This window comes from Abramis brama, assembly GCF_963993115.1.
Source record: "Abramis brama genome assembly, chromosome: 2".
Taxonomy (NCBI): domain Eukaryota; kingdom Metazoa; phylum Chordata; class Actinopteri; order Cypriniformes; family Leuciscidae; genus Abramis; species Abramis brama.
The window spans coordinates 13,751,415-13,778,587 of record NC_139964.1 but is presented as its reverse complement, the minus strand read 5'-3'; the positions used below and the strand labels follow the sequence as shown (position 1 = coordinate 13,778,587).

The 27,173-nt window shown below is 37.5% G+C and overlaps 2 protein-coding genes across 4 annotated transcripts in view; both read right to left on the bottom strand.

Annotated features, from left to right (window-relative positions):
- LOC311077688 (B-cell receptor CD22-like) overlaps positions 1–18,678 on the bottom strand; it is a 271,893-nt gene extending 253,215 nt beyond the window's left edge. The window contains exons 1-5 of one of the 2 annotated variants that reach the window (XM_084106274.1): positions 18,559–18,678; positions 18,057–18,383; positions 12,307–12,453; positions 12,012–12,064; positions 7,855–11,924 (exon numbers count right to left, since the gene is read on the bottom strand). In XM_084106274.1, coding sequence (XP_083962400.1) covers positions 10,839–11,924; positions 12,012–12,064; positions 12,307–12,453; positions 18,057–18,383; positions 18,559–18,598 — 1,653 coding nt within the window. In that variant the 5' untranslated portion in view covers positions 18,599–18,678 and the 3' untranslated portion in view covers positions 7,855–10,838. Of the gene's footprint in view, positions 1–7,854; positions 11,925–12,011; positions 12,065–12,306; positions 12,454–18,056; positions 18,384–18,558 lie in introns of those variants that run through there. The other variant, XM_084106273.1, reaches the window with a different exon arrangement.
- Positions 1,995–4,564, bottom strand: LOC311078233 (polymeric immunoglobulin receptor-like). Of its 2 annotated transcripts, none has more exons than XM_084106972.1 (5): positions 4,443–4,564; positions 3,942–4,259; positions 3,414–3,728; positions 2,991–3,317; positions 1,995–2,496 (listed from the first exon to the last, which is right to left on the bottom strand). In XM_084106972.1, exons 1-5 carry the CDS (start codon positions 4,480–4,482, stop codon positions 2,345–2,347), a joined length of 1,152 nt encoding a protein of 383 aa, XP_083963098.1. In that variant the 5' UTR covers positions 4,483–4,564; the 3' UTR covers positions 1,995–2,344. The 2 variants fall into 2 exon arrangements, with proteins under 2 accessions (XP_083963098.1, XP_083963099.1); XM_084106973.1 differs by having other exon boundaries at positions 2,195–2,379; positions 4,443–4,544.
- Positions 18,679–27,173: the final 8,495 nt, after the last annotated feature.

The following is a 27,173-nucleotide window of genomic DNA, read 5'->3' as shown; positions in this document are numbered from 1 at the left end:
ACTGTGCTCTCAGAGAGCAGTGTTCCACTCGCTGGTGGAACACTCTCCCCTCCCTCATCCGGAATGCTGAATCCCTGACAACCTTCAAAAAGCATCTGAAAACCCATCTCTTCCGTGAGCACTTAACCACATAAAAAAAATAAAAAAAAAAAAAAAAAAAAACCCTCCTCTTTCCCTCTAAAAACCTCACTTATCGGGCTTATGCTACTCTGAATAATGCCTGAACTTTGTATCTTGAGCACTCCTTGCGTAGCTTTGGTTTTTGCCTCTTCATGATGATTCGCTTAATCTAGTCCTGCTTTGTAAGTCGCTTTGGATAAAAGCGTCTGCCAAATGACTAAATGTAAATGTAACTCTGTCTAAAGCTTTTTCTTGGTCGAGCGAAATCAATCCAATGTCACTATTTGATAACTTCGAGAAATCATAAATATCCCTAATAAAGGAAATATTATCAAAAATTGACTTTTTGGGGACACAGTAGGTTTGGTCCGGATGGATCACCTAATTCAGAATTTTTGATAATCTGTTTGCTAAAATCTTTGAAAGAAATGTATAATCACTACACAGAAGTGAAACAGGTCTCCAGTTTTTGATCTATGTGAGATCTCCTTTTTTGGGATGGAGGGTCAGGACTTCTGTCCGGCAACTCAAAGGTAGAAGACCTTCATCCAGACTACCATTGAGTACTTCTAAGAGATCCTCTCCTAAAACTTCCAAGTCTATTGGTACGACATCAATTCCAGGCACCCATCCGGAGTCCATGCTCTGAACAGCCAGTTCTCCCAGGCTAAGCGCACCTGAAATCTCTGCATTAGCTTCATCAGACACCTTTGGTAAATCCTCAAAGAAGACACTCTCGTTGATACCGTCTGATCCTAATTCACTTCTGTACAGTTTCTCAAACAATTGCCCTCCTTATAATCCCTACAGGATTGGACAACAGAATTTCTTCCTCAGATCGCAAAGAATTAATGATTCTTTTTTGTCCATTTTTCCTTTCAAGGTTAAAAAATACTTTGAAGGTGCATTCAGTTTCTGAAGTATCCCAACCTTCATTCAGTGATTCCGTTGAGGTCGATCCAGCTTCCACAGGCTCCTCAACAGATGTTCTTCGCCAGCAGGTTTATCCACGGTCGGCACTGCTTCAGCCAGACCGACCCCAGACGGTTTAGCAGGAGTATCTTCAGCTGCATCACTATCCTTACTACCTCCAGCGCCGTTACTCTTAAACATAAATGGATTAAATGGCCCGATTTACCACATCCAAAGCACTTCATTTTGTCAGTAGTGACAAAGACGACATTATTCAAAATCATCCACACGGAAATTTAGTGCCAAGTCCAATTCTGTGTCATCTTTGATGATCATGAACGCAAATCTCCTAAATTAAACAATATGTTTCAATAAAGGAGATTCGCACCAGATCGTAATCTTTTTGATCGGTGAAACCAACTTTCCATAATGTGACAGCGACGTTTTTTGACGGTAACAACAGCGGTAAAATGGGTAGTATTTCATCAATGATTATACCTCGCGCAGCCACCTCGTTTGCTCTTTCCACTAAGTTAAAAAAAAAAAATACGGTCGCGTTTTTCATTCTGGATGCGGAGAGAATGTTCCGATGGCCAACAATCTCTCCTACACCCAGAAGCCTCTGTATAAGCTTTCTAGGAAAGCAGGCAGCAGACAAATACTAAATCAAATAAACTTAGAAGTAAAAAAGAAAGAAAGAAATATAAGGAAAACACAAAAATAAACAAATACACGCGCTCAAAACTCAAACTCTCACACACGCTCCAGAAATGCCCACGCACGCGCAGAGAGAGAGAGAGAGAGAGACTTTTGGACTTTTAACAACTCTTTATTCACTAAGATTAATAAAAAAATATATATATATCTTCCCAAACAATAACAATAAATTAACCTTATCACATATAACATATGTACATTAACATCAATGCATATACATTCACAAAAAATTCTTATTAAAAAAATTAACAATTTAGGAATAAAATCTCCTCTTGATCAACTACACACAACACTTCCTTACTTTACTCAGTCTGGAAACAGAGAAAACAATATAAGAGTTGTTAAGGCGTAGGCGTTTTGATTTTTACATCGCTTTTCACAGTAAATATTGTTTCAAAGCAGCTTTACAGAATGCTAATGCTAATGTGTTAAGAGTTCAATCCACAAGAGAGCAACTGCAGCAAACAGGAAAAAAGAGGAAAATTATAATCTTCATAAAATGTTTAAAGAACATCTGTTTACACAGTCTGTGTCTTATTGAGTTCTCAGTGTTCATCCTGGACCCTGTTTACTGCACATCTGTCCTTTAAAATAATCATTTTATACACATTCTCAGCTGTGGAGATTCAACTGATGAGACGGATGAGGAGGATGAGGAGGAGGAGGAGGAGGATGAGGAAGATGATGATGATGAGAATGATGAGGATGAGGAGGAGGATGAGGATGGTGGTGATGTTGTTAAAACATCTGTATATAAAACAATAAAACAATGAATTTCTAAAGGATTTTTTTTTTTTTTTCACACACAGAACTTGACATCTCTTTTCTCATGATACGTGTTACTGATGTCTATCACACATTCATTACCCAGAATTCATGTCTGTTGACACATAGACACAGAATCGTGAGCTGTTAGTTATAGTTTCCAGAACTGAAGCCTGTGGTTTCAAACTGAATAATACAGTATAGTATATTAACTATAGTAAAAGTGTGGTAAAAGGACTCAGCTGCAGTTTCTCATTGTTCAGAACAGCATCATTGTTTTACACAAAGCTGCACTTTTACCTTCATAAACTGCAAACATATAAACTGTAGTTTGTTTTTATACTTCCTCTTTTTAACTGTTTGTGGTTTTGCTTTGTTAAACAGAAAGAACATCCAAATTAATAATAACCCTGTGGTTAAACCTGCTTAAACAGCTGCAAACATGACACATGACACACAGTGATCTGCATCTGTACCTGTAACATTGATCAGGACTCGTGTGATGAAGATCTTGTGTCCTTGATCAGACTGAACTCCACACCAGTATTCTGAATCTTCTTCAGTCACATGACTGATGCTTCCCGTCAGGAGCTGCTGTTCTCTGTCATCATACAGCCGGATCTTTCCCTCATCCCTCCATCTTCTGCTCTCCTTCACAGACGTCTCTTTAGCACAGAGATCAGCTCCAGATCTCCAGCACAGAAACTTCACATCACGAATGTGGGATTGTGGGTATTTGCAGCTGATGTTCACAGATCCTCCTGCAGAAGCTGATAGACTGATGCTCTTCACACAACAATCCTCTGTTTAAGATCCAGATAAAGTGCAGCAATGTTACAATCACCAGATATATTCATGGATTCTGTCAAATAATGCATAAATGACTGAAAGCAGCTCACCCTTCTTAATGTCCAGATTAAACTCAGAGAAGAAACTGTAATCTTCAGAAACTTTGACTATAATCTTATATTCTCCAGAGTCGTTCTCATTCAGATCTCTGATAAACAGAAGTAAGAGTCCTGCAGATCTGTCATCATGAACGGAGAATCGTCTGTCATGTTTCCATTCTGCTCTTCTGTTAGTGTTTATTACAGTAAAACACTGATCTGCAGTTTTACAGACGTCTATCACAGGATTCGTGTGTTGCATCTCATATTTGTAGTTTATAATGACGTTTCCTCCTGAATATCCTCTCACTGTCCTGATTTGTTGACCTGTTAAACACAGTAGTGTTCATTTTTATTCAATGATAAACACAAACTTTAGCGAGACATACACACACACTCTAGGGGACAAAAAAGTCAGTGTATTTGCCCTAGTTACTGATTATCTGGCATCTTTTAGGGGTTAATTCCAAACCACAGTATTTATATCAGTATCGTGATGTTGTGGAGATCATCATGAGTTTGAGGGTCTCAGTTACTCACCTGTTAAAACCTTCAGATTCACTTCAGTGTATAAATCGTTTCCAACTCTTTCAGTTCCACAGTAGTGCGTCCCAGAATCCAGTTCTCTCAGATCTCTGATGGTCACAGTGAAGACTTCTGATCTTGTGTTGTCATACAGAGAGAATCTTCCAGCATCAAACCAGTCATCTTTAATATCAGTCTTGATTTGGTCTGTGCACTCTGACCATTCACCTTTACAAAAATACTTTATATAATCTGAATATCCTTCATCATATCTGCATTTGATCGTGACTCCTCCTCCTGAATATCCTGTCACACTCATGGAGCTCACGACACCTACAACAAACCAGCATTAAAACACTTTAATTTACACAGAAATTAACTTTCTTTAACAGTCAATAGAACAACATGAACTGAAGAGGAAGACTCTCCTATTCAATTCTGTGCTGTTTTTCATGATTTACTCTATTATTATTATTATATTTATTATTGGATCAGAACTTGAGTTCAGATTCTTACCAGGAATCATCAGCAGAGTGAAAGTCCAGATGATCTTCATTCTTCTCTCTTATTAAATGATCTTCTCTGTTGTTAGTAGATTCAGTTCTTCTGAAGCTCTCGATGTGTGTTCAGAAGAGTTTTGAGTGTTTCTTTCCTGGTTACATGTTTAACATGAAGAGCTGAATGTGACAGAGACGCCCACTTCCCCTGAGAGAGAGAGAGAGAGAGAGAGAGAGAGAGAGAGAGAGAGAGAGAGAGAGAGAGAGAGAGAGAGAGAGAGAGAGAGAGATAGAGAGAGATAGAGATTGCACACAGATATAAACTCAATACAACTCAATATAAAGTGTTATTTTACAGGTATTTTTCACAGAAAGTTCTATTATTTCAAAGGCTTAGTTTCACAGTTCCTCAAAAGCATAATGTTTACAGTTTTAACTGACTTAAGCGTTTAATAAAGTGTTTGTGGTTAGGGGGCGTGTTTCAGTGCAGTCAACAATAGGAGAGGTCAAGTGTAAGTACACTGTTAGACCTTACCGGTTTTTTTTACAGTAAAATACTGGCAACACTGTTGCCAGTAAAATACTGTTAATTGTACAGTTCTTTACTGTAATCTAGTTTGTTTCTGTAAAAATGCACTAAATTATAGTTAACTAATTACACTTGCAGAAACCGACTGCCTTAAATTGACCAACTATCATTTAAATGTATTAACTAAAATGTATAATGCATTAATAATGTGAGTAAAGTATTACTGTGAACTTCTTTTATTTGAGACCACTAAAAAACTATTGTACATAAAAAGATTTCCACTGGCTCAGCAACTACACAGTCACCGCCTGTTAAATAAAGCAACATGCAGCACATCATCAATGTTTGTAGATCTTCTCCTGGACTGAAGCACAGGCTCTACTCTTCTGCACAATGGTGACCCAAAAAATTAATTTTACAGTAAACTACTGGCAACAGTGTTGCCAGTATAAACCTGTTTTATAACTTACAGTTTATTACTGTTAAAATACATTTTGTGGGTGTGTCTTTTTTATCTTACACAGTTAACCCTTTCAACCCCACAGGAAATCCACACTACGAGTAAAAAGTAACGATGCAGTGAGATAATTAAGGGAATATGTAAGTGATTGTAAGCAGAATCACTGAAGAAAAGAGAAACACAAGAACAGAAAATAGAGAAACACAATAACTACGACTGACTTCCAGCCATTACACATTATTACACTTATTATTAACCAGTATGACTTTATTTCTGTCATACTTCTACAGAAGTTGTTATTGAGATGTTTAATTGAAAATGTTTGGTTTGAAGTTACCATTATAGAGATCAGTGCTTGCTTTAGTTGGGATGCTGATGCTAAAACATTAGTTTTTCTTTTGCTGCTTGAGCTGTGTTTTTGCAAGTCACACTTGTGCACACACAGTTTATGAATGACTGCAGTTATAATGATTATGATGACAAAATCATCATATTGCCTGTTCATTCACTAAGGAATTCATTCTCACTTATTCAGAGTTTAATCCTCAATCAAAAGTGTTACATTACCACCACTGTGAAAACGCAGCAATAAGATACAATGACTCTTTTTTTTTAAACACATGATGCATAACCAGAGAAACAGACCTACACTGTGTTTTAGAAACACCGAGATATCACAATTTAGCACATGAATCTCAACAATGGTGGCAATATTTCTTTTTTATTATTATTATTATTCATGCAGCAGTGCATGCTGGGAGTTTTATATTATCCTGGAACCCAGCATGCATTGCGACATGAAACTTTTCACCATTGTTGAGATTCATATGCTGATTGTTGATGTCTGTGTGTGTCTGAGTAAAATAAAATTGAATGCACTATATGATTACAATATTCTTCAGAAGACCTGATTACAGAAATATTGATTTTATTTAGTAGATTCACAGATATATGCTAAACATGAGATAACTATAATTTCAATGACTATATACAGGAAAAATCTGAAAATCAGGCATGTCCAGGATGATTGCTACATCATCACAAAAAAATAAAAACACCTGATCATCTTCCTCTTGACTCTTTCTTGCCATAACAAATGTGTTTTATAAACTCACTGTTACAGCAGTCAGAGAGAGATGAATGGTAAGAAGTCCAGGGACAAGAGACCAACTAAAGCAAATACTGATCTCCATCATGGTGACAACAAATTTTATTAATAACTAAATCTCTGTTAATTCACAACAAGAACTTTTGTACATGTATGAAAGAAATAATCGTAAACTGGTTTGTAAACTGGTTTCACACTCAGTGTGGCTGGAAGTCAGTTGTAGTTTTTGTGTTTCTCTTTTTTCTGTTCTTGTTTGTCTGTCCTTCAGTGATTCTGCTTATCAGGTGTTCATCAGTGTCTCAGTTCACTCACTTCTTTTCATTCAAGTGGACTATATTAGTGAACTAATGTAGGGAATAGTGAATGAGGGTATAGGGTGTGATTGGGAAAACAGCCTCTGAGTGTCGATTTTGAGCACTGTTAATTCACAGTATATTCCTGTAGGCTAGTTTTATTTTCTACGGTATATTACTGTTTTAATGGAAAATGGTATAATATTGTCAGAATTTTACAGCAAGGGTTAACAGTGTAGGTCAAGTGCTGTCTCTCATTTCAGGAATTGACGTGGAGAGACAGGATAAAGCTGGCGAACTTCTGTCTGTGTGTGTCTGAAACTAGAACTGTTGTTATATTGGAGTGTGAGAAGTTCGAGTGTTTGTTTTGTTGAGAAAATTACTGAATAAATGAGTTCAACAGTCGCACTGGTGCAGAAACCTGGGGAGGAGAAGAACGCAGTCCCCGCCAAGTTCGCCATTAGCGGATTTGATTAAGTTGCTTGAGGGCCTCCGTCTGGAACACAACCAAGCATCGGTTCCAAGCCCTCATCCATGCGGAGCAAGAGGACTGCTAACCGTCCCGGAGCCGGATGATCCGGGCCACAGAGTCTCCATCCACCCCCGCTCGCGTGCCTCTGACCAAAATATGGCCACAAGATAATCCAGAGGCCTTCGTGGACCTCTTTGAGAAGAGTGCTGAGGCGTGTGAGTGGCCGCCCGCCCACTGGTGCACCTCATCACACTGTTTAACACTCATATACTGTGTTAGTAATGCGAGTATATTGTTACTGTGAACATATTTTGTTTGAGTCCGCTTAAAAAAGAATGTTAATGATAAAATTAATTAATGAGTTAACTAGAAACGTCAGTGAGGGACAGAGTGAAAAAAGCCCAGGCAAGCCGGACAGTTCTCTCTCCTCGTAGTGGATCAGACGTCTACGAGATCAATAGTGGAGATCGCGGGATTCACACTCATGTACGGTGTTGCTAATAAACTGGATGTAATTTAAGTTCTGTTGCTTTTATATGAAAATAAATATGATGAACAAGACACCCAAAGTACTGTTATTTATTTCCATTCGAAAGACGTGTTTATCAATCATTTTTACTATAATACAGACACCTTTTTTAATGTTTTTTAGAAATATGACAACAATCACAGATTGTGCTGTCAGAGAGTTTGGGAATAATCACACATAATATATACATAAAATCACAATATCAGAGTTTTAAAATCAAACATTTTAAAAGAGATCAATACATCACGGTTGTTTAAACCAATGAGCATTAAGCTGTGTCGTCAGCAAGTCGTTTCCCATCGTGCTTTTGATCAGCGCAGTCGGTGGAGAGAAACTGCGTTTATTTTACATACGTCAGCATGACATCAGAGCAAGTCGGACCACACTCGGACACATTTCTAACCGGCATGCATCTCGCGGTGATCAAGAATAGAGTTTAAATTAGCCTATACTGTCAATGAAGTGGGGCCTACGTTTTTTATTTTGATAAACATGACACAATATCACATCGCTACTATATGAAACGAGTGTTTACTGTTATAAAAAAACAGATTTGAGAGCATTAGTGGAACTGAAGATGGGAGAATAAACACGAAAAACACTTGATCGTTGTCATGCGATGAATCCAGCCAATCATGAATCAGTTGTGTCGTCATCAGAGCTCAGAGTCGCTCTGGAGAAACTGCCCTGGCTGAGTCCTCCGGCTGCTCTCCAATCGCTCTCGCGTGCTTTGATGGCATACGTCACAGACACAGTAACGTGGATTCGGCGCTGTCTCAAGTCAGACACAATTTCTAACCGGCATGCACTGCTTCAAGTCAGCCGCCAATCGGCCTGTGCTGCGCTGTATGTAGTCAAACAAGGTGAATGGTGAAACTTTTAATTGGGTTGATATAATCTCTCTATATTTGTGAAAATATTTTGCAATTGATCATGCTTGAGTCACACACAGATTTCAACATTCAGCATGCAAAACACAACAATGGTAACAATTATTATTAGTATTTTTTGTAACAGTACTCTTGTGTAAGTGCACTATACTATCTAAGCATTTGTTACTAAAACATACTATTTCACTTCACTTGTTTTTTAAAGGCAATCGGTTTGCATGCTTTTTTTTAAATTAAGACTAATTAGATCTTACAGTGTATGAATCACCTGACAGAACTCTTCAAACAGGGACTAAAACTAACTTTTTGCCACACCTGTCTATGGCCAGTGACTTAAAATGTAAAGGCCATAAATATATATTTTTTTCCGGCTATGAAACTGTTTTTGCAAAAACAGGAAATAATGACATCAAAACTGTAGATACCAGTGAAATTGAACAATTCTCTATTCCAATGTCAATACCACAGCTAAAACTACAAGCCTATTATACATTTCAAACATTATGAAAGACAAGTAAACAGTCAGTAATAAAATAGAAGAACAAATAATCAAATTACAAGCAAAAGCACAAATAAAGACAATATTACAGATACAAATGAATTAAACAGTGCTTTACAGGTTATTCAGGTATATCTAACAGTAGTTTTCAGGTACAGAAATTAAATAAGGAAGCAAATGTAAAATTACACTGCATAGTCTTCACTATATAAATTAAACATCCTTGTAATTCTTACTAAAGTTACAAAAGTTATTCAGTCAAGAGCAGGGTGTGATTTTCCCATTGTCCTGTTGTTTGATTAACATTAAAAACACAGACAGCAGCAGCAATATTAGGCTGCTGTCACTTTAAGAGTCAATGCACGGATCTAATATACTAATAACTTTCGTAAAGATGCAACTGTCCAGAGCATTGCTCATGTTTGTTCACATTCATGCATGGGTAGAATTTATAAAAATGTTATCGGCCAACTGGCAACTTGCATTTGGCACTTGGCGAGTGTTAATTTTAGGCCCTCTCTTTAAGGTTCTATTTAAAGATGCAGTGTGTGATTTTTAGCGGCATCTAGTGGTGAGATTGGTATTACAACCAACAGAAGTTACGGTGGCCGACAGGAAAATATGAGTTGTCGGGAGAAAGCAGAAAGTGGCCAGTTAAACAATGAGGTTTCTTTACAAAGATAAATTAAGACATTATGTTTACTTTATTATTCATTAAAACGATATGTTATTGCAAATATTATTGTTACTTATTCATCATTGTGTCAGTGTTTTATTCGCTGACTTTAGCTAGCTTCATTACACGAAACGCGTTTGTCCGTTTAGGGCCACTGTAGAAACATGTTGATTTAAGGGGACCCGCGGTGTGTGTGTAGAGAAATGCCTCATTCTAATTAGGGCTGCACGATTAATCGCAATTTACATGTAATCGCACTTAAATCGAGATGGCTTATTCTGATTTTAAAATCGCAAAGGCTGCAATTATTTTTTATGTGTAGTTTGTCATTGATGTACGGCTCTGTAAACACTGCTCACTCTGAAAGCACTGTGAGTTTGAGTCACTTATAACGTGCATTTGAAAAAACAACACGCGTCAAACATCTTTCCAAAACATGAGAAGCATTTATGAACCTCGTCCAACAACAGACAACATTTAATAACATGCATTTACTCCAAACTCACTTCATAACGACAGCTGAGCTCCTCCTTCTGTGAGATGATGAGCTTCTTACACAGAATAAGGCAGTCGTGTATTTATAAGTCATGTTTAATCAAAGCGCTTCGATCTTCTGTTTATTCAGAGACAGCGATCGGGATTTCCTGGAATGATACGCATTATTGTACTTCTGCGGCGGGGAATATTTAGCGTGTTTGCTTGAGAGCGCCCTCTGGCGTTCAGATGGGGCAGTATTTACTACCAATCAGCTGCACTCCACTGACAAGCTGCGTATAAAATATGCGTGTGGTTTTATTGCGATTAATCGTGCAGCCCTAATTCTAAGGTAATAAAAACATAACGGTTCATTATATAAGGTCTTTATACACCACTGAAAACATAGTTATGTATATTATATTGCATTTCTGTCTACAGATCCTTCTAAATGTTACACAATGCACCTTTAAAAAGGCAAACTGTTAAACTGTAGCATGAACTGTACTAGAAGAATCAGAGGGGTTTGTGGGTAATTGTGGAGTAGAATAAACCGTACTAGAAGAATCAGAGGGGTTTGTGGGTAATTGTGGAGTTGCATAAACAGGGTTACAAGAATCAGAGGGGTTTGTGGGTAATTGTGGAGTAGCATAAACTGTTTTAGAAGAATCAGAGGGGTTTGTGGGTAATTGTGGAGTAGAATAAACCGTACTAGAAGAATCAGAGGGGTTTGTGGGTAATTGTGGAGTTGCATAAACAGGGTTACAAGAATCAGAGGGGTTTGTGGGTAATTGTGGAGTAGAATAAACCGTACTAGAAGAATCAGAGGGGTTTGTGGGTAATTGTGGAGTTGCATAAACAGGGTTACAAGAATCAGAGGGGTTTGTGGGTAATTGTGGAGTAGCATAAACCATTTTAGAAGAATCAGAGGGGTTTGTGGGTAATTGTGGAGTAGCATAACTTGTTTTAGAAGAATCAGAGGGGTTTGTGGGTAATTGTGGAGTAGCATAAACCGTACTAGAAGAATCAGAGGGGTTTGTGGGTAATTGTGGAGTTGCATAAACAGGGTTACAAGAATCAGAGGGGTTTGTGGGTAATTGTGGTGTAGCATAAACTGTTTTAGAAGAATCAGAGGGGTTTGTGGGTAATTGTGGAGTAGAATAAACCGTACTAGAAGAATCAGAGGGGTTTGTGGGTAATTGTGGAGTTGCATAAACAGGGTTACAAGAATCAGAGGGGTTTGTGGGTAATTGTGGTGTAGCATAAACCGTTTTAGAAGAATCAGAGGGGTTTGTGGGTAATTGTGGTGTAGCATAACTTGTTTTAGAAGAATCAGAGGGGTTTGTGGGTAATTGTGGAGTAGCATAAACCGTACTAGAAGAATCAGAGGGGTTTGTGGGTAATTGTGGAGTTGCATAAACAGGGTTACAAGAATCAGAGGGGTTTGTGGGTAATTGTGCTGTAGCATAAACAGTTTTAGAAGAATCAGAGGGTATTATGGGTAACTGGGTGGTTTTGCAGTCAATGTGAAGTCTGGCGTCTTTGATCTCCTCATACAGCGGTTGAGGAACCTGAGAACAGAAAGAGAAATTATTTACAGCTTTTGATAAAGGTCGTTCATTCAAACACTTCCTTGTCAACAATTTGACTTTACACACCGCTTCACTGTTTTCTGTTCCAGGTTCAGATATTTTAAAGGCTAAATCGGGGTCTGTAAAACAAATATAGTACATTAAATATAGTCATAAATAATGACAATAATAATTCACATTGATTCTAAATATATCAGACTTGCATTGACTAGTTGTGACCAGCAGGGGGAAGCAACATCTTTCTATTCACTCATTCCACAGACAACAATGTAATTGACTGGCAAACAACTATAAACATTATTCTGACAAATAAATGACTGATAAACTTCTAAACTTCTGAAAACATTGTTAGCTGGTTTACTTCGAGTCTGATGCTTCTTGTAGAGAGTAACTATACATAACATTAATCCAGTGATGAGCAGAAGCAGAACCACAGTCACGCCGATGATCAGAGATGAAGATGATGATGATGAAGAAGATGACAAAGGTGGTGGTGATGTGTTTTGCTCTAAAAATAGAGAAAAGCATTCTGTGACAAACAGTATGAACATTCTCAAGCTTTAAAAACTCCAGAAACCCCATACATTTTCCTTTTTATAATTGGAAAATCTTGATAAACTTTGATTTTTATAAACCTCAAGTTTATTGAGAACTAGATGAGGCAAACATCCCGCCTACACTCTCAGAAAATAAAGTACATAATTGTACCTTTAGGGGTACAATGGCTTGTCACTGGGGCTGTACCCTCAAGGGTACAATATTGTACCTTAACCTTTAAAAGAAACGGTACATATATGTAACTTTTAATGCTTTTTGATCCTCAAAAGGGTACATATATGTACCTTGAGGTCCAACAGCAAAAACTCCTGTGTTAATTGAACTCTCTTGGGAGTTTATATGACTCCAGACTCAAGAGTGTTGAAGTTAATGATCTAATTAAGTGATTCATTGAGTGATGATTGACCATTATTGAAGACACCTGATGTTAACAAGCAGAATCACGGAAGGAGAAAATTTATTTTTTTAAGACACCGTTATGGAGATCAGTGTTTGCTTTAGTTGGGCTCTTGACCCTTAAATCATTAACTTTAGAATTTGTTTGGCTGTTGTATCTGAGTTATATCAGCCAGATGAACAAAGAGAAAAGTTGATCAGGTGGTGTTGGTTATGTTTTGACATAATCATAATTTAACCTGAATCACTGAACTCATTTAGAATCTAATCTCAGGCTAAAATGTATATTGTTGATTACAGCATCACTGTGATTTTACAGCAAAAGATTTTCAGCATTTTCGATGTAATCCAAAAATTCTTAAAAGTTGTTCTGATCAAAAGACATTGAAAATTACTTTATGAAGAAACACTGACATCAATAATCAGCCTGTGAATCTCAACAATGGTGACAATAATAAAGCATGTTGCAGTGCATCCTGGGTGCCACCAATCAAAACTCATTCATGGCTCCCATCATGCATTGCGGTATGAATAAATTATGATCTGAATTGTCTTACTAATTTCCTTTCCCTAACTGAATATTCTGTTTGTCACCATTGTTGAGATTCATACACTGATTCTTGATGTCTGTGTGTGCCTAAAAGAAATATTTGTTTTATCAGATCAACTTTTAAGAAATCCTTTAGATTATTTCAAAAATTCTGGATCTTATGCTGTGGAATCACAGTGATGCTGTAATCAACAATATACATTTAAGTCAGAGATTAGACTTTAAATGAGTTCAGTGATTCAGGTCAAATTATGATTAAGTCAAAACATAACCAACACCACCTGATCAACTTAGCTCTTTGTTCATCTAGCCATTATAACTCGGATACAACAGCCAAACAAAACCTAATGTTAACAGTTTAAGGGTCAAGAGCCCAACTAAAGCAAACACTGATCACCATAACGGTGTCTTAAAAAATATATTTTCTCCTTCAGTGATTCTGCTTGTTAACATCAGGTGTCTTCAATAATGCTCAATCATCACTCAATGAATCACTTAATTAGCTCATTAACTTTAGCACTCTTGATTGTTAATTTAACACTCATATTTTAACACTTTAACACTCTTGAGTCTGGAGCCAAATAAACTCCCAGGAAAGTTCATTTAACACTGGAGTTTTTGCTGTGTTATAATGATTTAATATCAGTAAATTGACTTACACAACTTTTATTTCCTTTATTTCAAGGCAACTCAAATATAGTGATAAGTTAAAATCTACCTTTAATGATTAAGGTATCATTAAAACCTTTAAAAAAAAAAAAATTACTTAGCAGAGGCTGTCTTTTGATATTGTACCTTAACCTTTAAAAGAAACGGTATATATTTGTACCTTTTAATGCTTGGGGACATATGAGGGTCAAAAAGGTACATATATGTACCTTGGGGGACAGAAATGGACTCCTGCTGTACCCCTATTTCTGAGAGTGTATGATCATACTACACCTTCAGCTATAAATATCTTACACTACTACAGGGATTATATAAATACATACAGTGTGTCTCTAGAACAGACACTCAAAACACGCTTTTCCACGTTAGTGTTCTCGTGAAGGCCTGGTTCACACCGGACGCCGAAGCGACGCGTAAGCGGCGCGGAACGGAGGCCGCTTCCTTTCGGCGCCCATGTTAACCTATAGTGTCGTTCACACCGGCGCTCCGCGGCCGGCCCGCGCCGTGAAGCGCCAGTTTCGCCGTCTGGTCTATTTTTTGCGCGAGCCGCGAGTGATCCGCGTCAATTCCGGCAGGAAGTCACACCAAGAAACACGAGACAATCCGGTCAATTGTCAAAATATAAGCAATTTTCAAAAATTAAAATACCGCGAGTGACAAATGCGATCATATTTGTGTATCTAAACAGACTAGAAAGATGGAAACAAACAAAGAAAAAACACAACAAAATAGATTTAATAAATTTGAAGAGAGGATGTATATTTCAACGGTATATCTACACTACTACTGTCTACCATATTCTCTCTCTGGCTGCGTGTGTGTCTCGACAACGGATTAATAAAAGAAGTGTACAAACTTCTTGGTTACAGAAACATGGTGTATTCATTTTATGAGGTTATTTACTTACCCATGATGTAAAAAATAGCTCTGAATAAACAACAACTGAGCAGAAGCGCTTGTCGACCGCCGCAGAGAATACGCGTCTGGTGTGAACAGGAAGGCGCCGGACCGCGCGTGATTTTCCGTTCCGCGTCGCTTACACGTCTGGTGTGAACCAGGCGTCAGGGGAAAAGTTTAGCCGTGCAGGGGTGCCCAATCCTGCTCCTGCCGATCGGCTGTCCTGCACAGTTCATCTCCAACCCTAATCAAACACACCTGAAGCAACCAATTAATGTCTTCAGGATCACTTGAAAATGAAAGGCAGGTGTGTTTGATTAGGGTTGGAGATGTACTGTGCAGGACAGTCGATCGGCAGGAGGGGAATGTTTTGTTCCAGGTCTTTTGGTTCTGCTCTGCCTGTGCTTATCATTTGACCCAGTTTCCCAGTGTGTCTGATTAATGATTCCATCCACCTGTCCTGTTAATTATCTCATTAGTTCTTGTGTATTTATTCTCCCTGTTTGGTTCTGTTCTTTGTCTGGTGTCGTACCCCGAAAGCAAGCAACCATCAAAAAATTGTTAAATCAATGTTTGTGTGTCAACGTTAACCACATTGAATCAACATCACTTCTGCACCTGACAATTAATGTTGAAAAAATGTAATAATTGAATCAATGTTATGATGTTGGTTCAACATCATTCTTGCACTCTCAGAAAATGAAACACAACTACAACTGACTTAAAGCACACAGCCTGAAATCAACTGAAGAGAAAAGAAGACATTAAATCTGTGAAGATCTCAGCAGAGGAGGATTAAACAACTCCACAAACAGCATTACCAGCTTCACTTATTACTAACCAGACTGACTTTATTTCTGTCAGACGTCTACAGAAGTTCTTATTGAGAATCAACAGATGTTGATGTTTTATTGAAATGTTTGGTCGCTGTTATGGTGATCGGTGTTTCCTTTAGTTGGTCAGTTTGACTCTTGGCTTTTTATGCGAGTTTGTGGTCTTTGTAACAGTGTTTATAGAAACACATAATTTGTTGCAAAGGAAGCCAGAGACAAAGATGATCAGGTGATATAGTTTTTATCATCATAAAGTAAAATGATTCACCAATCTTATCTCTGCCAGCATGATGTTAACCCCCTAGGGTCGGTGCGCTTTTTTTCTTATCAGTGCAAATGAGACTCAAAATACTCTGTTGATTTTTATAAATAAAGAATTAATAATTAATAATTAATAAAGTGTTGTATAAATGAGTGTGTCGTCATTCTATAATCCTCCTTTGACTGCGTCTGTGAAGTGGAGCAGGACAACGGCCCACCAGTCCTTGCTTCTCATCCACAGACGACTGATTTTAGGCATCAATATAAGCAGCACGACACAACAGTTCAAATGTTAAGGTTGTTAAGTGCAAACAGCGGGAAACTCTGCATATTAGTTCAGTGTGCGCATGTAAAAAAAATCTATCCTGAGTTGAAGCTTGTGACATATAAACACACACATCAACCCGAATACATGTTTAGCGTTCATGTAAACACTACGTTCAGATTCATCAATCTGAATGAATTCAGTGCGATTGAAACAAAAGTTGTGCATCTTAACATAGCCATTTAACATTAATTGCGGGTGCAAAAGTGATGTTGATTCAATGTGATTAACATTGACACTTTAACATTGACTGAACATTATTTAAAAGGTTGCTTGCTATCTGGTGTACTTACTATGTGAATGTTACCCTGTAATTCAAACCTGTTTTCTGTGGATTATCTTAAAGCCTATTTCTGTGAATTCTGTGAGAGTGTGTACTCCTGACGAGGTACGGCACAGTCTATGTGTAGAGAAGGGCTGACACAAGCAGAGCTGGTGAGAGAGAGAGAGAGAGAGAGAGCTCAGACTGTGTTCACACTGCACTGATGGAGTCGTAGAGGACGAGCTGCACTGAGACAGACAGAGAGAGAGAGAGAGAGAGAGAGAGAGAGCGAGAGAGAGAGAGAGAGAGAGAGAGAGAGAGAGAAAGGAGTCGTAGAGGACGAGCTGCTCTTCCTTACTGAGTGCAGCAAATATAAAAACATTAGAGACACTTATTTCACTCATTTAGTTCACAATTTACCTGAATTTCAGCAAGCGAGCCAAATAGCATTACTGTGCTATTTCACACAGTCATGCCAATAAAGCTCATCTGAACTGAATTTAGAGAGAGATTGCAAAAAAAAACAAACAAAAAAAACAATAAGAACAATCTAGACTGCATAACACAGAACTGTACAGTTGACATATAAAGCTTTGTGGATGAAGTTGAGCATGTTTTTCACATGACTGTAATCAATTGTCATAAGTTCCTCTTTTTTTACGCTCCTGGCTTTTGAAAAAAAAAACATTTAATAACATGAAGTAGTTAGTGAACACACTTCTCATAATTTCACTTTACTTCCCGTCTCAATTTCCCCCAATTTCCACATTCTTGCTCTCTATTGAAGTTTTCATGGATAGATTTACTTCTGCATAAACTACAGAAAACACTCACACTTTACAGTTTGCTTGATCATTAAGCTCATGTTTTAGTCAACAATTAGAGTTGAATTAAATATATTACATTTCTGTCATGACAACTCTTGGAGTGATTGGCATGGTAACGGATTTGACAATGTTAATGTGTTTGTTCTTGGCGTAATAGATCTGCTACACTGCTTCTAGACATGAGGAAAGGCCAGCGTCCTCCGCCACACACACATCTTTTCCCAGTCTGTACAGTCAATGTCACAGTAGCTCAGCTTTACCCAGACGCTCTACATTAGAGAATGGAGCACAGTTGTGCAACAGCTGATGCACAGGATGATGGGAGAAAGAGACAATACAACCTGTAGCTGAAAATGAAGTGATTTTATAATTTATCAACTTTGCACCAATGAAACTGTTATTTCCCTGTTTATTACTGTGAAGCTGCTTTGAAAAAAAATATTGTGGCCTTCTTTTATTTAATGGCCAACTGGCCTATTCCCTTATAGTTCATTTCTTCTACAGGTACACTTCTAATAAATATAAGCACTTACCCAGTTTAACCAGCAACAAAATCTCTGAATAGACATCAGGCAAAGGTCCAGTCCTCTCCACAGCACACCAGTATTTGCCTTCATCCTCTGTTCTCAGATCAGTGATGGTGACGGTGAAAACTCTGGTCGTCGTGTCGTCAGTCAGAGAGAATCTCTCGTCTTTTGCTGGAGATCCTGATTTAACCATGATGTTTTTATTTCCATAGTTACACTCCCCTTTACAAAAATACTTTGAATATGATTCATATCCAGATTCATATGAGCATCTGATGTCAACTCTCTCTCCTCTGTATCCAGTAATTGTCTGTGGAGCTCCAACAACAACAGCTGAAAACACAAATATCATTATATAGAGCTGTTATGTGTGAGCAAGAGACATAAGCAGGCCAGAATAATAACTTACAAATATCATCCATATGAGTCTGATGATCATGTGATAACAGAGGAAAAACAAGAGAAGATGTCAAACTCTGTGTAAAAGAGCTGAGAGTCTCAAACTCACCTGTACAGATGCTGGAAAAGAGCAGCAGGACGTCCAACATGATGAAATTTGACAAGCGTTTCGCTTAAATAAAAGACCAAATTCTGTGTGACAAACGTTACTGTCGTTCTCTTCCGTACTGAGAGAACAATGTGCGTCAGCAACTAATATATATTTCCTTCCCCTTCCGTCTCTCTAACCACATCCAGCTCTACAGGACATCTTAAATGAGCTCGGTCCGTGTATCATCTGTGTTTTGGGGTGTGTGTGTGTGTGTGTATGTGTTTGTGTGTGTGACACCAGAAGCTGCTGTGTGCTCTTCCTAATTGAATGCAAGTATTATTTCTACAAACTGAGCTCATAACTCATAGGACTGACAATTAATAACAAGTGTATAAAAAAAAAAAACATATGTAATGTCACTCTCGTATGGTGTTTTTTTAAATGTATTTGCATTTGTTATAATGTATATCTAATTTAATTTCTTAATTTCGCTCATGGAGATAGCACGGACAATGTGGAAGATTGCTGCCATTTACTGGAAAGCAAACACATTTCCAATTAAAATAACATGACATTTCAAGGACAGCCACTAGATGGCTGCAGAGCATCACTCACTGGCTGGATTGTCATTTCCACATACTAGGTATTCATCTTTTCACAAGTTTTCATTTAGATTTGTGTTTAGACATTATAAAATCATTATTATAACAAAAAAAAAAAAAAAAAATCTTTGGTCAAAGTATCTGAAGTATCATTGTTTTTTACAGTACAGTCAAACCTAGGCCTATATGTGTGTGTTTTTGTATTCATTGTGTTCAGCATTGTGGATGTTTTATGGTGTTACCCCTTCATTTCTGTGTCTGCTCCGCATTGTAGCTGTTTTTTTTTTCCTTCTTTTTTTGACAAAATATTTAACTAAGAGCAATACTATGGATGATTTTTGGGGGTGGGGTTGTTTGTGTTTTGGGTGAGCATTATCACTAAATTATCTCATTAACTTCAACACTCTTGAGTCTGGAGCCAAATAAACTCCCAGGAGAGTTCATTTAACACTGGAGTTTTTGCTGTGTGAGTTCATGGGTGGAATAAATATATGGCAGGACTTTTACTTTCTGACCCCTGGACTCTCCACCTCTGATTCCAACACATCAGGTACATTCATCAGGTATAAAAGGGTAACATCCCAGTGACGGCTTTTGTACCATTTTTTTTTTCTGAGAGTGTAGCCTGGATATTTCTAGTAATCCTGAAGACCTTGCTTAGCTGGTTCGGGTGTGTTTATTGGGTTGAACCAATTCAAACCAATTAAGCATGTAACAATAATAACTTAAAAAAGTGCTGTCTTATAATTTACAATGTTAAGAGGCTTGGTTTTAAATTATCCCACATATGATAACATCTGTTAAATGTAATTTCACTCAACCAAAATAACCAAAATAAACCTAGGTTTTTATTTAACACCGTGGCTAGACTAACAAATAAACAGACGTTACCTGAGCAAAATATTCCGTTACAGTGTAGTAGTAATGATTTTATGAATTTCTTCACTGAGAAAATAGAAAGCATCAGAAATACAATTGTAAATGTACAATCTTTAATGGTGTCTTATGATTCAGCCTCAATTATCACCCCTCAAGAAAAACTACAGCGCTTTGCAACTATAGGACAGGAAGAGCTAAATAAACTTATCATTGCATCTAAACCAACAACGTGTTTATTAGATCCAATACCAACTACAGTAAACTACTGAAACAAGTGTTACCTGTAGTGGAAGAGCCTCTTCTCAATATTATTAACTCGTCTTTATCCTTAGGTCATGTTCCAAGAATATTCAAGTTGGCAGTTATAAAACCTCTCATTAAGAAACCACAATTAGATCATAATAACCTAGCAAATTATAGACCAATTTCAAATCTTCCATTTATGTCTAAAATTCTAGAAAAAGTGGTGTCCGCTCAACTGGGCTCTTTCTTACAAGAAAATTACATCTATGAAAAATTTCAGTCAGGATTCAGACCGCATCATAGCACTGAAACTGCGCTCGTTAAAATCACAAATGATTTACTTCTAGCTTCTGACCAAGGCTGTATCTCAATACTAGTTTTACTCGATCTTAGTGCTGCGTTCGACACTATAGATCACAAAATACTCTTAGATCGACTACAAAACTACACTGGTGTTCAGGGACAGGCATTAAACTGGTTTAGATCGTACTTATCAGACCGTTACCATTTTGTCTGCTTAAATGGGGAAAAATCGAAGATAACGTCAGTAAACTATGGAGTGCCGCAAGGATCTGTGTTAGGCCCTCTGCTATTTTCAATATATATGCTACCACTTGGTAATATTATAAGAAAACATGGAATTAATTTCCACTGTTATGCTGATGACACTCAAATATATATTTCATCACGACCAGATGAAAACAATAAATTATCTAAATTAACAGAGTGTGTTAAAGATATAAAATACTGGATGACATGTAATTTTCTGCTATTAAATTCAGATAAAACAGAGGTATTACTTATTAGTCCAAAAAACTGCCCACAAAACCTCTTACAATACAACTTTAATTTAGAAGGATGTCCTGTTACTTTATCCTCTACAGTAAAAGACCTGGGTGTTATATTAGACCGCAACTTGTCTTTTGAAAATCATATTTCATATGTTACAAGAACAGCCTTTTTCCACCTTAGAAACATTGCTAAGCTACGTAACATGCTATCTGTTTCTGATGCAGAAAAGTTAGTTCATGCATTCATGACCTCGAGACTAGATTACTGTAATGCTTTATTAGCCGGTTGTCCTGCATCCTCAATAAACAAGCTACAGTTAGTCCAAAATGCAGCCGCTAGAGTTCTTACTAGATCAAGAAAATATGATCATATAACACCAATTCTGTCGTCTCTACATTGGTTACCTATAAAGTTCCGTATCAATTACAAAGTATTACTACTGACCTATAAAGCCCTAAATAGTTTAGCTCCCGTGTATTTAACGGAACTTCTATTGCCCTACAATCCATCGCGCTCTTTAAGATCACTAAATTCGAGGCTTCTGGTCATTCCTAGGATATCTAAGTCCACTAAAGGAGGGAGGGCGTTTTCACATTTAGCTCCTAAACTCTGGAATGGCCTTCCTGATATTGTTCGAGGCTCAGACTCGCTGTCCCAGTTTAAAACTAGATTAAAGACGCATCTCTTTAGCCAAGCATTCACATAATACCTACCTTTTATACTACAGTTGAATCAGATTGAATGTATCCAGTATATTGTCTCTATTGTTTTGTGGTGCAAACGAGCCCCATTCAGTCTCAGTCTCCCCCTACACACATTCACACTTCTCCAGCCTGGTTATGGCTCTAAATATGCATTTCTTTTGTCTGCATTATAGTTACTAACGACTGGCTATTCACAGGCTATTCATAGGGTTTCAGTCCCTAATTTCTTTTATCAAAGTTCACTTCACCTTTTAAACTGTATCAAATGCACTTCTTGAATAAAGAAACATTTCAGTAAGCATTCAAAACATCATAAAAGTATAACTTCTAGTGGCAGGTGCACCTAGGGCTAGCTAGCATGTTAGCTTAGCACACCATCAATACACGACAATTTATGAGATTAAAACCATGTTTGTGCTCCAGACTTACTTTATAACGCAAGTTGAGTGTTTTAAATAATCTTCTGTGATCTAATTTGGCTTCAGATAAAAAAAATCAGACAGAAAATATATTATTTTATGTATTCTGCACGAATGATAGTCTATATAGATTTGCATTACATTATAAATATAATCTATTATTATGAAAATACCTGACATGGTTTGAAGAACACAGGAAACTCAAATATCATTGCAAACATGTTTATTGTCTTCAAAACGTCTTTATCTGCATGTAAGCGCGATCTCTGATAGCTGTGTGTGTATCAGTGACGTCCTGGAATGTCACATGATCATGGCTCTTCTTCATGTTCTATATATGGACTAATACTGTGCACAGGGCGGCGAGGGCGCCCTCAGGCTATTGGTATGAATTAAAAACACAGTATCAGAGTATGTAAGCGCTCATAATGATTACATCGACGCATTTGGGTATAAATTCAATAAATATTATTCCTGTCAATAGAAATCTGATGTAAATCTATGAGAATCTATCAATATTTCTCCAAATCTGCACATTTTTGAGCTAAAGCCCTGAGGGACGTTGTTTTGTGAATCGCTGTCATGACGACAGCACGGGAGTTTTTTATGAATGGGAACGTCTGACGCGCATAATTCATATTAAAGGTATGGACGCATTTTTTCATTTCATAACTCCTGACACAAATTAAGAAATAACTGTCACTATAAGTTTCTCAGAATACAATAGTGGTCAAATACTGAAACTTGAGTCTTATATCTTTTTAATGATGTATAGTTTGTCAATGTATAACATTAAATCTGATAGTAACTTTGAACTAAATAATAAAAAAAACGCTTCAGTGCGCCGACGCACTGGTGAGGCTTAACAGGTTAACATTAATATTACGAACAGCAGCTACGCTAATTATTTCCCATCTGCTTTTCTGTTGTTATCTCGGGACGCCAGTCCCAAGGTAAATACAGATCGTCAGCTCCAGTTTGTATCCAGCCTCTCATGGAAACTACAGATTCTCCAACACCCGTGCAGAGACGACTCGACGCCTGTGAAGAGACGACTCGACGATGGCGATATGTTTATGCCCTAAATCAGGGGTTCTCAACCTTTTGCAACTCATGGCCCACCAATGACTGTTTAAAAACATGCCGAGGACCACCTTTGCAAATGTGATGATGAACACAAAATAACAGAAAATTCAAAAAGTACAATGATGTACTCTGCTGTTATTTATGTCACTGTAGCAGCCTAGGTCAAGTCAGCTTATAGACTATGAAAATTGTCCTTGTATAAAAAAGACTTGACAGGTTTACTCAGTAATCATTTATTCCTGTAACAATGACAGGGTAAGTCAGACCAATGACTGGGTCAGACACACAAGGGGAACACTCTTTTAACAAATTACAGTAATAACAATACTTCCCCACATCCAGGCTAACATGCCTGTAACATCAGGTCATACACACAACAGGGGAACATTGTCTAAAATCATTAGCAGAAATGTTCAACTAAGTTCATTCACTGCAATTTACATACTGTAAGTGTAATTTATCAAATACAATTGGCAATATGAATAAGTTTAAAACAATCTTGCATACTAAAACTTGAAGCATTACGTAAATGTTACATGTATTATATATATGTATGTGTTTGTGTGGGTGTGTATACAATCTTACATACTAAACAAACTTGAAGCATTACGTAAATGTTACATGTATTATGTGTGTGTGTGTATACTTTTTTTTTTATAATTCATCTGGAGAAAAACTGGACAAGTTACTTATACTCCTTCCCATCCAAAAATCTAGGTCTAGGACCATTAATAAATCACAACACATTAACATACAGTATTTACACATGTGGGTTTTTGGAGTTTAACTAATTAATTAACAATACTTCCCCACATCTAGGCTAACATGCCTGTAACATCAGGTCAGACACACAAGAGGGGAACATTCTCTCAAATCATTAGCAGAAATGTTCAACAAAGTTCATTCACTGCAATTTGCATACTGAAAGTGTAATTTATCAAATACAATTGGCAATATGAATGTTTAAAACAATCTTGCATACTAAAACTTGAAGCATTACGTAAATGTTACATGTATTATATATATGTGTGTGTTTGTGTGTGTGTATATATATATATATTTACAATTCATCTGGAGAAAAACAGGACAAGTTACTTATACTCCTTCCCACCCAAAAATGAGGAAGTCTAACAGGTGTGTCACATGTCAATAACAGTTTTCATCAACAATCACTCTAGGTCTAGGACCATTAATAAATCACAACACATTAACATACAGTATTTACATGAGTGGGTTTTTTTGAGTAGTTCACATGAGAAAAACCATATGTACTTAGACACCTTGCTACAAAATGCATATTCTGCATACCCTCAGTGAGACACTTGGGCTTGCTTCTTGGAGATAATAAGATCAAGTCTTGGTGAAATGGGTGAGAGACTGACACGGAGAGTAGCATTCAAAGTAGCTTTCAGTTTGCTCCTTGTTTTTGATTTTGTGATAGTCACAGTTGAGAACCCTGACTCACATAAGTATGTGGTGGTGAAAGGCAATAGAAATTTGATTGCCCGCTTTGACAGAGAAGGATATTCACTTGCAGCCAGTAACCAAAATGAAGCAAGGTCAACCTGAGTGAGTTTGAGTTTTAGGCTACTGTCAGCTGATAGTTCCATTAGTTCGTTTTCCAACACAGTGGAGAGAGCCATGTCTTCTGAAGCAGGATCCACAGAGAATGGGTCCAAAATCCAAAGGTTTCCATGTCGAGGGTCCTCTGGGAAGTAGTCAGCAAACTTTTGAGACAATTGAGACAAGTGCTGGGTTATAACACTTGAAATGTGCACATGAGAAGAGGCTTCCAAAGTTTCACTCAGATGTGGAAACATGTCAAATCGTCCCTCCTTGACTCTTCTATTCCAAAGAATGAGTTTTTTCTTGAATCCCTCAATTTTGTCGGAAACCAAAAACACTGTGCTGTTTCTGCCTTGCATTGAACCATTCAGCTGATTTAACTGATCAAATATATCAGATAAGTAAGCCAGTTTTGCACAGAATTGATCATCAGTGTAATGCTCAGCAAGAGGGGAGCGTTGTTCTTCCAGAAATGTGTGCACTTCTTTTCTCAGTTCAAAAAGACGATTAAGCACACACCCTCTTGAAAGCCACCTTATTTCACTGTGGTACAAGAGCTGCAAATGATCAGCATCAAGTCGTTCACACAGAGCTGCAAAACACCTTGAGTTGAGTGCATTTTTCTTAATATAGTTTACAGTTTTCACAGCAATGTTCATGACCTCATGCAGTTCTGGTGACATGTGCTTTGTTGCAAGACTTTCCCGGTGCAAGAAACAATGCGTCCACTTTGCTTCTGGCGCTCGCTCTTGGATTTGTTTAACAACACCGCGATGTTTTCCGGTCATAGCTGCCGCACCGTCTGTGCAAATACCTGAGCAGTATTTCCAATCAAGACCTTTTCAGTGAAGTACTCATTAAGACAGTGCATAACATTATCTGCCGCTGTTCTCGTTGGAAGTTCTTTGCAAAATAGCAGATCTTCACAAAGATTACTGTCCATGCAGTATCGGACAAAAACTAACAGTAACACGGAGTTGCTTATGTCCGTCGACTCGTCCAGTTGTATGGCAAAATAAGGGCTTGCCTTTATTCGTTCCACGAGTTGGCACTCAATGTCATCGCTCATATCAACGATTCGTCTAGCCACGGTGTCATCGGAAAGTGGTATTGACTGAATTTTGGTTGCAGCTGCATCTCCCAGTAACTCTCGACACATATCCACAGCACTTGGCAAAATAAGTTCCTCAGCGATAGTAAAGGCTTTCTTACTACGAGCAACACGAGCGGCAACCATATAGCTAGCTTTCAATGTGACTTTTGATTGAGTTGATAATGATGTAATGACTTTTTGTTGAGCTTGAAGCGCATCTTTTTTCCTTAAAAAATATTCTTTTGGCTTCTCAACACAGCCCGGGTGTTTTGAGTTCAAATGTCTCTGCAGCTTTGATGGTTTTAGCGCCTCATTTGACAAAATTTCTCCACATTCAACACACTGCGCCCTCGGATTAGTCTCAGTACCTGCCCTTATAAAACCAAATTTAATATATTCAGCGTCGTACTTTCTCACCACACACTTCAAAGCCTTTGCTTGCACAGGTCTGTCTCCCACATCTGCTTTTCTTTTCAGAAAACGATCCATATTACAGTAAAGTAATGTTACTGCATCTGATTGAACGAACGTTCAATCTGACGTTGTGACGTGATTGGTGTTGCGACATTTAAACATAAATTAGCTTTTAGATAATGCATCTTGACTTGACTTGAGTGTTTTTGATCAAATAAATTCATAAGAACAATTAGATAATTAGAAAATAACAAGATTTGTCAATTAAAAAATAAATAAAATTTTATTTGTGGGTAGTCTACCACTGCCTACACGGCCCACCAGATGGCGCTCCGAGGCCCACTAGTGGGCCGCGGCCCACCGGTTGAGAATCACTGCCCTAAATCAATACATGATTAACTAACTGTATTTCTCTATGTACATTTCTGAAATGCACTTTCTGTAAAGCTGCTTTGAAACAATATGTATTGTGAAAAGCGCTATACAAATAAATTTGAATTGAATTGAATTGAATTAATTTGTAGATTAATGTATTAGGTTAATTACTTGAAGCAGCATGATCTAATTAATTTTTAATTATTTGTTTAACACTGATTTTAATTTGAACCACTGCAGAAACTCTCCACAGATCACAATTCATTAATTGCTATTTGTATTGGATTGCATTTCTAATCCCAAGTAAACTATTAATAATTATTTTTTTTATATATATATATATATAACCAGCGATTTACAGTGTATTCTAGCCTATAGTTTTAACAGTACAGTTGTGCCGTATGGACTTTTATTCTGACTTTTATTTATTTTTAATCAGATGAAAGGGGTGTTTCAGCGC